Source organism: Microcaecilia unicolor, chromosome 13 (genome assembly GCF_901765095.1).
Source record: "Microcaecilia unicolor chromosome 13, aMicUni1.1, whole genome shotgun sequence".
Classification (NCBI taxonomy): Eukaryota; Metazoa; Chordata; class Amphibia; order Gymnophiona; family Siphonopidae; genus Microcaecilia; species Microcaecilia unicolor.
This window is the reverse complement of record NC_044043.1, coordinates 26106201-26120876: the sequence shown is the minus strand read 5'-3', so window position 1 is coordinate 26120876 and position 14676 is coordinate 26106201. Positions and strand designations below refer to the sequence as shown.

Here is a 14676-nt window from a genome sequence, read left to right as displayed (position 1 = left end):
TCTCGGGTGTCCACTCTGTTACAAATTTTAGTATCATCCACAAAAAGGCAAACTTTACATTCTAACCCTTCAGCAATGTCACTCACAAATATACTGAACAGAATCGGCCCCAGCACCGATCCCTGAGGCACTCCACTACTCACCTTTCCCTCCTCCGAGCGAATTCCATTTACCACCACCCTCTGGCGTCTGTCCATCAACCAGTTCCTAATCCAGTTTACCACATCGGGTCCTATTTTCAGCCCATCAAGTTTATTTAAGAGCCTCCTGTGGGGAACCGTGTCAAAAGCTTTGCTGAAATCTAAGTAGATTACGTCCATAGCGTGTCCAAGATTCAATTCTCCGGTCACCCAGTCAAAGAATTCAATGAGATTCGTTTGGCACGATTTCCCTTTGGTAAAACCATGTTGTCTGGGATCTTGCAACTTATTGTCTTCCAGGAAATTTATTTGGAATAGGGGCCAAATTTAATTCCTTAATTTTTGAAGGTCATAAAAAAAGGGAATAAGACTGAAATGAGAGTGGAGGAGTAGCCTAGTGGTTAGTGCCAGTGGACCTTTGATCCCCACTGCAGCTCCTTGTGACCTCTGGGCAAGTCACCTTAACCCTCCTTTGCCCTTGGTATGTAAACCGCTTTGAATGTAGTTGCAAAACCTCCAGAAAGGAAGTATATCAAGTCCCATTTTCCCCTGTCCCTAACAAGATGCAAAAAAAAAAAAAAAATGAAGGACCAAAGAAAAACCTAAAAAAATAATTAGGAAATTAAAACAAGGGAAATACTGAGGAAAACAACTCAAACTGTGTGGTAAATGCACACAGGAAGGCATTCAGTTTCAAAGTACTCGCACCAAGAGAGACCGCGAACATGCGTCTCCACAGCTCTGCAGAAAAGAAGTCCTAGGTACCCCGTACTCACGCATGGGCGGAAAGACACTTGCAAAGTGAGACACTGCCAGACCTTTTCTTAAAGCTAAGCGCTTGGGTAACGTCTGCACTGGGCTTTGCCGATAACGTTACATATAGTGAGGATACACTGGGTCTGCCTTGTCCTTGGAGAAGATATCCAACAAGGGTCACATACAGTTAAGGTCTGATCTGGGATAAGGAGTTTCTGCTTTAGTAGCTCTTACTCTTCCAGCTTAAATCACATGTCCTGACTATGACGTTCTATGCAGCACTCACAACAATTATAGTTTTCCTTAATTTTATTTTCTCACTATCCTCCATCTAATCCTTTGAGCAAGCGATCACAGTGATCCTTCTGGAGATAGGTAGCATACAACCCTGCCCTCCTGCTACAGGCTCCAAAAAAACAAGGCAACGATCTGCAAAATCCAATATGGAAAAGAAGCCAGCAGCTCAATATAACATCAGAAAGATTTTATTGAAGATTACCGCATGTAAACAAATTGCCCGACACAGGCAGTGTTTCGCCACCAAGGGCTGCGTCAGGGGTTACAATAAACGATTGAATTATGAAATTAAATAAAACATCAAATTAAAATATAAAAAACACATACTTTAAAATATGCTACAGGCTTAACTTCTAAATAGTCTTGTACTCCAGAGTTGTAATATCAAGATGAATTCCACTAAATTATTCTTCTCATTTACTTACTTACCCTAATTTATCATATGTGACCTCTCATCACTAGAAATAACAGCATCCTACTATCCACAGATCTCACCGGCCTTCTAAGCAAAATGCTCTTTGCCATAATAACAATAGCAACAAAAAAAAATGGAATTCATTCTTCACCTCAACACCACCGAAATAATGAAAAAAATGAGCGTAATAAAGTTTCGCTACTAATCAATAGACAACTAAGGAAAATCAACCTTGTCCCTGATCTGACTGGACCCCTATCAAATAATCCAAATAGGTTATACAATGCAAGATCGGCCATCAACAAGGCAACAATATTAGCAGATTGGATCAAGATGACAATCTAGACCTACTGATCATAAATGAAACATGGATCCATAATTTTAATGACCCGATATTACTAGATCTTTGCCCTCCAAACTATAAAATTACTCAGTGGCCTCGAATTGGAAAAAGAGGAGGAGGCATTGCAATAATTCATAAATCACAATTAACGAAAACAACTATTTCTGATTCCATGACACCAAAGCTAGAAATTGCCTCAGTTAGGACTGAACATCCTTCCTTGTCTGAGCATCTAAATATCATCTTATTTTATAGACCACCAAGAATCTGGCATGAATGTCAGTCTTATTTCATGGATTTCATCTCGAATGCTTGCGTGTCCAACTCTAACCGCCTCATACTGGGAGACATCAATTTACATCTTGAAGACTTCAATACTAAGAACATACAAGAATTCAGGGAATTCTTCAATTATGGAATTTAATTGGATTAACACTCAAGCCACCACATGTTTAAGGCCCTACATTAGACCTTTTCACTACAATTCTCTTCAGACCACACCTTCACAATAACAGACACAAATTGGTCTGAAATACCATGGTCAGGACCACTTTAAATTAATATATCTAGGCATGAGTATAAAAAATCTAATCTAGAAGCAGGAACGACAAACTTTCACCACAAGGGGTCAAATCAATCTGGTACTTTTCTGGCAACAGTTCTATGCGAATGATTGGAATCAGTTAAGGTGGACCAATCAATACCTTTTAAATTGGGACAACAGATGTAAACACATACTGGATGCAATAGCACCATTACAAATAAAAACATCTCGAAGACAAAGAAGTCACTCCCCTGGTTCAGCGATGAACTGAAAAAACTAAAAACTCAAACAAGAAGACTTGAACGCGCATGGAACAAAATGAAAAATAAACTAACGTTCTCTGCATGGAAATTAATGCTAAGGAAATACAAATATGCCATCAGACAGACTAAAAGGTCATTCTACAAATCCAAAATTGGACCAAATTACAATGATTTACATAAATTACCAAACTGTCCATAATCTACTAGATGTTACACCGGTCACTTTAGTCAACTCAAAGCCCATCAGCGAATGATCTAGCCACTTTAATCAAAAAATCATCAAATTAAGATCCACCCTATCAACCAACTCCTCTAATTACGAAACTTTCATGGATTACTTAGACCCAACTACCGACGAATATCCTGCTGACCGAATAGGATAACTTCAACTCCCTTACTGAGGATACAGTCACCCAAACAATCTACAGATTTACTAAATCACATTGTAAATTGGATATTTGCCCTAGCCATCTTATAAAATTTGCTCCTCGACGTTTCTTCACCGATCTTACCACCTATTTAAACCGCATGTTCCAACATGGTTACTTTCCTGATGATAAAGATATATATTACTTACTCCAATCCCCAAGATCAAAAGAAAAAACTAAATGACATAACTATCGTCCAGTTGCATCCATTCCCTCTCGTAGTCAAATGATGGAAAGCCTAGTTACTAAGCAACTTAATGATTACTTGAGTATATTCTCAATATTACATGTATCCCAATCCGGATTTCGTGCCAATCACAGCACTGAAACAGTTCTTATTACACTTCTAACTAAATTCAAACAAATTATCGCAGCTGGCAATAACGTTCTGCTCCTTCAATTCGACATGTCTAGTGCGTTTGACATGGTTAACCACAGTGTTCTATTAAACATCCTCAAATACATTGGACTAGGTGGAAACGTATTGAATTGGTTCCACAAATTCCTAACTGTAAGATCTTATCAAGTAACATCCAAGTAGACTCTATCCTCACCATGGAGACCTGGATGTGGAGTACCTCAAGGCTCATCGCTTTCACCAGTTCTTTTTAATTTAATGATGTTACCATTAGCCAAATTATTATCCAATCAGGGCCTAAATCCTTATATTTACGCGGACGATGTCACAATATACATTCCATTTAGAGCAGCATATCAGAAATCACAGATAACATTCATACCAGTTTCCAAATTATTAACTCATGGGCGGATGCCTTCCTACTAAAACTCAACGCAGAAAAAACCCAATGTCTTATCTTATCATCGCAGTTTAATAAGACTAATTACTCTAATATAAACACACCACCCCACACTCTCCCTGTTGCAAACAACTTGAAACTCCTAGGAGTTACTATTGATCGAAATCTCACCCTTGATAACCATGTGAACAATGTGACAAAGAAAATGTTTTTTGCAATGTGGAAGCTGAAAAGAGTGAAACCTTTTTTCCCCAAGGGAAGTATTTTGTAAGCTGGTGCAATCATTGGTATTAAGCCACCTGGATTATTGTAACGCCATTTTCGTAGGATGCAAGGAAAAAACTATTAAGAAACTTCAGACTGCACAGAATACCGCAGCTAGACTCATGTTTGTTAAGGCGAAATATGAGCGCGCCAAACCCCTTAGAGAAAAGTTGGCATTGGCTTTCCACTAAAGATCGTATTGCTTTCAAAGTTTGCACCTTGACCCATAAAATCATCCATGGAGAAGCTCCTTCATACATGTCAGACCTAACTGACCTACCGGCAGAAACATCAACAGTTCGTTGCGTACCTTCCTGAACCTCCACTACCCTAATTGTAGAGGACAAATACAAATCAATACATGCATCTACCTTCACATACCTCTGCACAAAAGCATGGAACAAACTACCAAACACTATAAAAATAATACGTAACTTAAACTTCAGGAAATTACTGAAAACACACTTGTTTGAAAAAAACTTACAATAAGAATCCTCCTTAGAACTTGATTATTCTATATCTAAACCCACCACCTACTAATCCCTCTAAACTGACCAAAGACTTGCTGACCTGAACATGTATATCCTGGAGGAAAGGAGGAACAGGGGTGATATGATACTTGAAAGGTATTAATCCGCAAAAAAATCTTTTCCGGAGATGGGAAAGCGGTAGAACAAGAGGACATGAAATGAGATTGAAGGGGGGCAGACTTAAAAAAGATGTCAGGAAGTATTTTTTCATGGAGAGGGTGGTGGATGCTTGGAATGCCCTCCCGCGGGAGGTGGTGGAGATGAAAACGGTAACAGAATTCAAACATGCGTGGGATATGCATAAAGGAATCCTGTGCAGCAGGAATGGATCCTCAGAAGCTTAGCTGAAATTGGGTGGCGGAGCAGGTGGGAGGAAGAGGGGTTGGTGGTTGGGAGGCTAGGATAGGGGAGGGCAGACTTATACGGTCTGTACCAGAGCCGGTGATGGGAGACGGGACTGGTGGTTGGGAGGCGGGAAATACTGCTGGGCAGACATACGGTCTGTGCCCTAAAAAAGACAGGTACAAATTCAAGATATGAGTTTATCTTGGGCAGACTAGATGGACCTTGCAGGTTTTTTTTCTGCCGTCATCTACTATGTTACTATGTTATGATTATTTTAGCCATATTATCACATTTTTTTTCTTTTTTATTGTGTTATGTAAATTATTCCACAGACATATCTTCCTTAATTCTTACATAGTAATATGTGAATTTAGAACAAACCTCTTACTCTGTTCATAACTATATCTTTTGCAATATAATGTAAGCCACATTGAGCCTGCAAATAGGTGGGAAAATGTGGGGTACAAATGTAGCAAATAAATAAATAAAGCCACAATAGCAACAAACCCTGCTATGGGATCACAGAGTTCCCTTCAAAATCTGACATGCACATACTCTCTCCCCCCTATCTCTCATTTTCCTTTAAACACACAAAACAATTAGGGTTCAGCTGGCATTTGGAGAGACAATCAAGATACTGACCATCAAGGTTGTTCAGAGAGATAACGGTATCCAGGTCAGTCTGTAGAATCTCACCCAGCTGATTCACTAACAACGTGTCATTGGCTGGGTACACGGCAACATGATCTCCAGATTCATACCTGGGGTAAAGGGGTAAAAGGCAGATGAAGAGCCCTGTGTTAGCCAGATGTACTGATCATCATACAAGTGCTTGGACAGATGCCAGAATGTCTCTTAGTCAAAAGATTTAGGTGAAACTACTACACACATACAGATACATGCACACCCCAACACCCCGCTAACTGCGGAGCACTGTAGTTGGTTAATGTGATAACTGACAGAGAAGCAAGAAAGCTTGTAAATCTCTTCTACTGCATATCTGACATTATAATAAAAAAACATCACACCACAAAACGTGTAATATTGCACAGCAGAGGTATTAGAAAACATTGTCTTTTTTCCTACTTTTTGGCAACTGTCCTTTCTACGTATTAAGACCAATGATGTGGCTACAGATCACAAAGTGACTGTCATCCCACTGCAAGCACTCTGGCTGCACAGGCTGCAGCAACAACACCCCACCTGATCTTGGATCCAGAGATATCCAAATCAAGATGCATTAGATGACGATCTCCCCCTTCGTTTAGCTTCCGGTTCACAGAAACAAGGGCCAGAAAAGGATTCTTTGCATCAAAAGGCCTAGGGAAAAAGATGACAGTGTGAGAAATCACACTCCCAGATGAATTCCGGCACAGAAATCAGAGCTTAATTAATCCCATTCTGAAAATGTGAAACCTCTGAAGTATACTTGAGTACAGCAGGTAAATATCCAATATACATGAGACAGAGACCATTAAATTAATTTTATTTATGACCTACACATATGAAAGATTGTCCAGCCTTAAACCCATTTGATAGGTGGCAGTACATGGTGTTTCAGCTCACCAAGGTCAGAAACAATGAGCTTCATCTTTGCAGCAAAACTACTTTCAGTCATACCAGACTTCAATCCACCCATCATTCATCTTTCTTCTCCTTAAGTTCAGCTTTGTGGTGACAGTCCTACCCATGCTTTAAGTTCGCTTTAGACCAATTTATTCATTTTTGCTTATTCCTCCAGTCTTGAGTTGCGATGCTCTGGCCTAGCAGGTTTTGCCCTTTGTTTTTTGGAAGTTTAACTTTGTTTTTTTTACACTGTAGCTGTATTGCTCTCTCTTGACTTTATTTTACCAAGTGCATTTTTTCTAGTGAAAAAGGTGCCAGTATCCAAATGCCAGCCACCCTTCAGGGACCCACCCCACAGTAGCCGGCCTCCTGCAACCAGTCACAGAATCTATGACAAGGCAGAATTGGTGTGTAGGGCCTGAGCTCTTTCATTAAAACCTGGGGACCATGGGTCAATATTATCAATGGAAAAGGTGCCGGTTACTCAGTAGCCCCCAAGCACCCCCTCAACAAAAGCCCTGATTTTACCCTTTTCTTTCTATCATGACTGTAGTCTTTTCCTTTCATTTTGTTATTTTGTTTTGTAAACCGCTTTGATTTTTGAATGGCGGCATATCAAGATTAAATAAACTAAACTAAAATTCTTGGGTGCTCTCAGACAAGAACTGATTAAGAACTGAAGTCATCCTAATTTGCATGGCCACCACGTTCTCCAGAAGAAGTCACACCACCTGCTCTGTACAACTAATAACGTAGCATATACCATTTACAATACTGAGAACCCCATCAGATTAGGTCACAAGCTACTTAACAAATATCTTAAGGTATCTGCTCTGTCCTGTGGATTTTTCACAGATTTGGATAAAAGCCACATCCTCCATCTATAGACTAGAAACTCATTTTCCTTTTTTTTTTTTGTTAAGATATATGTTTATTTGGTGGCAATAATGAAAGAGTCTGAAACTTGAGGCAGATGCAGGAAAACAAGTATTTTGTACCAGGGTACTTGTGTACCTTCCATAAAGCCCTTCAAAATGAAGTCACTGTGCATACACCTAAGCCTGCCCCTTTGCTGCCACAGGACAAAGCAGTCAACATGGGCACTTTTACCTGCAAGGAGAAGCTGCTCATTTCCACAGGTAAATGCTACTGTACAGACAGAAATGGCTTTGAAAAGTGACCTTTGGATATGTAAGAATCCAGGAACATATCTATAAATTAATGGTTTATTTAGCAACACTTGCCAATCTGAACAAGCTCAACATGCTCAGTACAGATTCAGAAAGGACACCATTTAAAAGGGTGAATCTGAAGCACATCATTAGGCCTGTTCTCGAGAAAAACTCTGGACACTACAGTGAGAGATATAATAAACAGGATATAATTCGGGACAAAATTAAGAGACAGGGGAGGACACCGATATGCCAAGGAGCCCTTTTCTCCATTACTTACGGTTTCTGAGTCTCGTAGCTCTTTAGTCGGCCCATCTCGCCAGTGTACATCTTGTTCAAGTTTATGTCTGTGTGCAGTACCAGCTCATACTGGCGAATGCTGAAGTGGGACAAGAACAGGCAACGGTATTTAATACAGAACTGTAACAGGATTCTCTCTTTCTTCCATCCCATCATCTACAGTCTTAACATCACGACCCCCATATTATTTTGGGAGCTAAACAGAAGAGCTATTTGGTTTTACGGGACACACCTTCATTCCAATCTTTCCCAAATACCTAAGAAACTAGTTCAGTTCTCTACAGCTATTTAATACTTTGACCTTTGGTTGGTAATGCAGACCAAAACGTAATAAAAGTGAAGAATTGTCAGTTTCATTCCACTTTGGCCACTCAATGGCTTTTGAATGAGTTGACTTAAAAGCGTTTGTACAGTTAATAATAGCTCATGCTACAGTGCTTTTTATAAAGATAATCTGCTATGGTTGCTATTAAGTCAAAAATCTGAGCTATTTTCTAAATAAATCTGAATTTAACATTTACAAAAAAATGGAATGAACAAAATGCATACAAATATAAAGAACACACACACAAAAAAAAGGTATCTGCAAATAATTATAACTGTATATTTGTGAGTCATCCCAGAGGCATTAAATGCTTAAACATGGCTCTTTCTGAGGCATCCTGCGAGAGAATAAACTGAAAGTAAAACCTAATATATGCGAAGTTATAAGTTCTTGGTTAATGCTTGATTTTAAAGTTTTGCCAGTGTCTAATGGAGCCAGTTTCCTGATACAGCACCGGTCCATAGACTGGGCTTTATATTTGATTGTGCTGTTCCATTTGAATCACAAATATTCTATTTATTTATTTAATTACATAGTTGCTATTTCTAGTGTAAACTTCACCTTGTCTGCCATCAAGAGCCATTTTTGGGTGTATATGCCCAAGACAATCATGACAATGCTGGTTTTAAGTAACCTGGACTATTCAAATTCACTTCTGTAGGCATACCAAAAAATTGTCAGACTCCAGTAGTACATGCTGCTGCTAAATGGGCTCTACTTGGGGAAAATATAACACACAGATATCCCACTACTGAAGCAATTTGACTGGTTGCTTGGTCATTGCTTTTTAAATAGCAAACAAAAGCACCAAGAGCCTTCAGAAAACGGGACAAAATTCCTTTAATCAGACAACTTAGGAAACAATCTTCAAACAACGACCGACACGGGCCGTGTTTCAGCACACAGCGTCTGCGTCAGGGGTCACGAAGGTGTAAAGACAGTGTACAGTGGCAAAACTTGCTCCTCCTTACAGTTATCAATATAAAAACGCCATCCCTCAGTGCTAACTAGCTTGACCTTAACACTGAGGGGCAGCATTTTCATTTTGATAACCGTGCGGAGGAGCAAGTTTTGCCACTGTACACGGTCTTTACACCTTCGTGACCCCTGACGCAGACGCTGTGCACCAAAACACGGCCCATGTCGGGTCATTTTTTTGAACATTGTTTTCTAAGTTGTGTGATTAAAGAAATTTTGTCCCGTTTTCTGAAGGCTCTTGGTCCTTTCTTTTGCTACTTGGTCTTTGTTTTGTGCTTTGTACCCTCTCTTTGCTGTGCATTGTCTTTTAAAGTCATTTCAGAATACTCTACTCTGTAGTCCTAATATGTAGAGCCTTTTCAGAAAGGCAAGAGTCAGATTACTTAATGTTTCAATGTTAGAAAAGGTGCAGAGAAGGGTGACGAAAATGATAAAGGGGATGGGACGACTTCCCTATGAGGAAAGGCTAAAGTGGCTGGGGCTCTTCAGCTTGGAGAAAAGACAGCTGAGGGGAAATATGATAGAGATCTATAAAATAATGAGTGGAGTGGAACGGGTAGACATGAAGCGTCTGTTTACACTTTCCAAAAATACTAGGACTAGGGGGCATGCGATGAAGCTACAATGTAGTACATTTAAAACTGATCAGAGAAATTTTTTTTTCACTCAACGTGTAATTATAGACCGGTGAGTCTGACGTCGGTGCCAGGAAAAATGGTGGAGGCTAATATCAAGAATAAAATTAAAGAGCATATACAAAAGCACGGGCTACCGAGACAAAGTCAGCACGGATTTAGTGAAGGGAAGTCTTGCCTCACAAATCTACTGCATTTTTTCGAGGGAGTGAACAAACATGTGGACAAAGGGGAGCCAGTTGATATTGTATATCTAGATTTTCAGAAGGCATTTGACAAAGTGCCTCATGAAACACTCCAAAGGAAACTGGAGAGTCATGGGATCGGAGGCAGTGTATTATTATGGATTAAGAGCTGGTTAAAAGATAGGAAGCAGACAGTAGGGTTAAATGGTCAGTATTCTCAACAGAGAAGGGTAGTTAGTGGGGTTCCCCAGGGGTCTGTGCTGGCACCGCTACTTTTTAACATATTTATAAATGACCTAGAGATGGGAGTAACTAGTGAGGTAATTAAATTCGCAGATGACAAAGTTATCCAGGGTTGTCTCATCGAAGGAGGAGTGTGAAAGATTACAAGAAGACCTCATGATACTGGGGGATTGGGCGTCCAAATGGCAGTTGAAGTTCAATGTTGACAAGTGCAAAGTGATGCATGTGGGAAAGAGGAACCCTAATTACAGCTATGTCATGTAAGGTTCCGCTTTAGGAGTTATGGACCAAGAAAGGGATCTGGGAGTCATCGTTGATAGGACGCTGAAATCTTCAGTTCAATGTGCTGCGGCGGCTAAGAAGGCGAACAGAATGTTGAGTATTATTAGAAAAGGGATGGAAAACAAGCATGAGGATTTTATAATGCCGTTATATCGCCCCATGGTGCGACTGCACCTGGAGTACTGTGCTCAGTTCTGGTCGCCTCATCTCAAAAAAGATATAAAGGAATTGGAGAAGGTGCAGAGAAGGGCGACAAAAATGAATAAAGGGATGGGACGACTACCCTATGAGGAGAGGTTAAGATGGCTAGGACTCTTTAGCCTGGAGAAAAGGCGGCTGAGGGGTGATATGATAGAGGTCTACAAAATAATGAGTGGGGTAGAGCGGACAGATGTGAAGCATTTGTTTACACTTTCTAACAATAATAGAACCAGGGGACACAAGATGAAACTGGACTACTGCAACCTACTCCTCACTGGCCTCCCACTTTGCCATCTATCCCCCCTTCAGTCCGTTCAAAACTCTGCTGCACGTCTTATCTTCCGCCTGAACCGGTACACTCATATCACCCCTCTCCTCAAGTCACTTCACTGGCTTCCGATCAGGTACCGCATACAGTTTAAGCTTCTCCTTTTAATCTACAAATGTACTCGATCTACAGCCCCTCCCTACCCCTCATCTCCCCTTACATTCCTACCCGTAACCTCCGCTCTCAAGATAAATCCCTCCTGTCGGTACCCTTCTCCACCACCGCCAACTCCAGGCTCCGCCCTTTCTGCCTCGCCTCACCCCATGCCTGGAACAAACTCCCTGAGCCCATACGCCAGGCCCCCTCCCTGCCCATTTTCAAAGCCTTGCTAAAAGCCCACCTCTTCAATGTCGCCTTCGGCACCTAACCACCATACCTCTATTCAGGAAATCTGTTCTGCCCCTACTTGACATTTCGCCCATTAGATTGTAAGCTCCTTGGAGCAGGGACTGTCCTTTTCTTAATCTGTACAGCACTGCGTAACCCTTGTAGCGCTCTAGAAATGTTAAGTAGTAGTAGTAGTAAACTTGAATGTGGTAGGTTTAAAACAAATCGGAGAAAGATTTTCTTTACTCAGCACGTAGTTAGACTCTGGAACTCATTGCCTGAGAAGGTAGTGACAGAAGCTGGCCTTGCTGAGTTTAAAGGGGGTCTGGACAGATTCCTGAAGGAAAAGTCCATTGATCATTATTAAATTTTGAGTTTTTGCCAGGTTCGGCCGCTGTCGGAGACAGCGTGCTGGGCTTGATGGACCTTTGGTCTTTCCCAGCGTGGCGGTGCTTATGTACTTATACTTATGTACTAATTAAACTCTGGAATTCGTTGTCAGAGAATGTGGTAAAGGCGGTTAGCTTAGCAGAGTTTAAAAAAAGGTTTGGACGGCTTTCTAAAGAAAAGTCCATAGACCATTATTAAATGGTCTAAGGGAAAATCCACTATTTCTGGGATAAGCATAGAATGTTTTGTACTTTGGGGGGGATTTTGCCAGGTATTTGTGACCTGGATTGGCCACTGTTGGAAACAGGATGCTGGGCTTGATGGATCTTCGCTCTCAGTATGGCAATACTTATGTACTTATGATGCCTATTAAAAGAGATACAAAACATGGCTAAGGCTTCTATTTATTTCCCTTCACTTAACCGCCCCACTATCACTGGTCTTGCTCACTTTTTGGGCACCTAAAATTTTGGCACTTGGGGGAATTTTCATTCAGGAATATGGCTTATGGTTAAATTTGACATACTGCTCTTCCTTCAAACAAGAACAGAGCAGTGTACAATAAAAACAAAATTAAAATAATATAGTAACATAGTAGATGGCGGCAGATAAAGAACAGTATGGTCCATCCTGTCTGCCCAGCAAGATAAACTCATTACATATGGTATGAAGCGATACATCATATGTATTCCGCAGTAGCCTAGCCAGAGTTTAATTTTAGATGGGCCTGGAGGTGGACTGGGTGGGCACAGGCCTCACATTTCCTCTCCACCCGCTACCACCCCCCCCCCCCCCCCCCGCATTTCCTCTCCATCCACCCGCCGCCACATTTCCTCTGCACCTGCTACCCCCCCCGCCCCCCACGACAGCCCCCTGCACATGGTCAGTTCTGGTCATTTTTACTGACCTGAAGCGCCGTTCTCCCTCTAGCACCGGCGATTCCCATTGCCAGCCTTCTGCCAGCGAGCGTCACCGGAGCCTCTTCTTAGGCGCGTCCCGCCTACTATGCAACTTCCTGTTTTCCGCAAAGGTGGGACGCAGGAAGTTACAGAGTAGGCGGAAAACGCCTGAGAAGAGGCCCCGCCGACGTGCGCTGGCAGAAGGCTGGCTATAGGAATCGCCGGTGCTGGAGGGAGAACAGCGCTTCAGGGCAGTAAAAGTGAGCAGACCACGCGGACGGGGAGAGCGGGCAGAAGAGGCTGGGCGGGCCTGGAGCAAAAGTGGCTCGTGGCTATGCCCCTGGTATTCCAGATCTTGATTTATCCTTGCCTTTTTTAAGGCATAGACCATAAAAGTCTGCCCGGCACTGTACTTATTCTAAAATTTCTGAAGTTGTTATAGCCCATGAAAAGTTCCACTCCAGCCCATCCAAGCCTATTCAGCCTTGAAGTCTGCCCTGAATCGGCTTTCCTACCTAATCTCCCCTAAGCTTCTTTGGATCTAATCCTTCTAAACAGGATTCCTTTGCGTTTGTCTCACACATTTTTAAATTCAGTTACAGTTTTCATCTCTACCACCTCCCATAGGAGGGCATTCCAGGTATCTACCACCCTTCTCAGTGAAAAAATACTTCCTTACATTATTCCTGAGTCAGCCCCCTTTCAACGTCAAATCATGCACTCTATACTACCTTCCCATCTCTGGAAAAGGCTTCTTTGTGGATTAATACCTTTCAAATATTTGAATGTCTATCATAATCACCCCTCGTTCTCCTTTCCTCCAGGATATACATCTTTAGGTCAGCAAGTCTCTCCATGTATGTCTTGCTATGTAATCCCCCTACTATTTTTGTCACTTTTGTCACTTTTCTCTGACCCGCTTCAAAGTCTTAACATATTTAGCAAGATAAGGCCTCCTCCAAAACTAAACACAATACTCCAAATACAGCCTCACCAATGACTTGTAGAAGGGCATCGACACCTCTTCTTCTGCTGGTTATACCTCTCTCTATGCAGCCTAGCATCCTTCTGGCCATGGCCACCACTTTGATGGCGGCTATGTTCCCATGGATCCAGTCAAAAGCCCGTCCCCGGCTTTTGCTGTGGAGGCGCAGGGGGCTGCTTAGGCACACGCTGTTGACGGGAATGAGCGCGCTGGGACTGTCCCTGTGCCTGAGGAGGCCTTCGGGCCGGCTGGGTGTACCTACGCTTGTTGTAGGCGTAGGGTGCAGCCTGCCTGGCCCGGGAAAAACGTCCACCTGCTGAGGTGGATGCTGAAGGCGCCCGGTGGGAGAGCTTGTCGAGAGCGGTTTCCCACTGGTGTAGTTGGTCCACCAACTGCTCGACCTTCTCGCCAAAGATGTTATCCCCCCGGCAAGGGACATCCGCCAGTCGTTGCTGGGTGCGGTTGTCCAGGTCAGAGGCACGCAGCCAGGAGAGTCTGCGCATCACTATACCTTGGGCCGCAGCTCGAGATGCCACATCACAGGTGTCATAGACCTGTCCTGGACAGGAACTTTCTGCACGCCTTCAGCTGCCTGACCACCTCCTGAAAGGGCCTGGACTGCTCCGGAGGGAACTTGTCGACCAGGTCCGCCAGTTGTTTCACATTGTTCCGCATGTGAATGCTCGTGTAGAGCTGGTATGACTGGATGCGGGTCACGAGCATGGAAGATTGGTAGGCCTTCCTCCTAAACGAGTCCAGAGTGCGAGACTCCTGCCC

The 14676-nt window shown here is 42.3% G+C and overlaps 1 protein-coding gene across 4 annotated transcripts in view; it reads right to left on the bottom strand.

The window, feature by feature from the left end:
- LOC115456823 (NADPH--cytochrome P450 reductase) overlaps positions 1-14676 on the bottom strand; it is a 260347-nt gene that overhangs the window by 82371 nt on the left and 163300 nt on the right. For all 4 annotated transcript variants that reach the window (XM_030186142.1, XM_030186140.1, XM_030186143.1 and 1 more), the window contains 3 exons: positions 8102-8200; positions 6287-6403; positions 5726-5844 (listed from right to left, as the gene is read on the bottom strand). In XM_030186142.1, coding sequence (XP_030042002.1) covers positions 5726-5844; positions 6287-6403; positions 8102-8200 — 335 coding nt within the window. The remainder of the gene's footprint in view (positions 1-5725; positions 5845-6286; positions 6404-8101; positions 8201-14676) is intronic.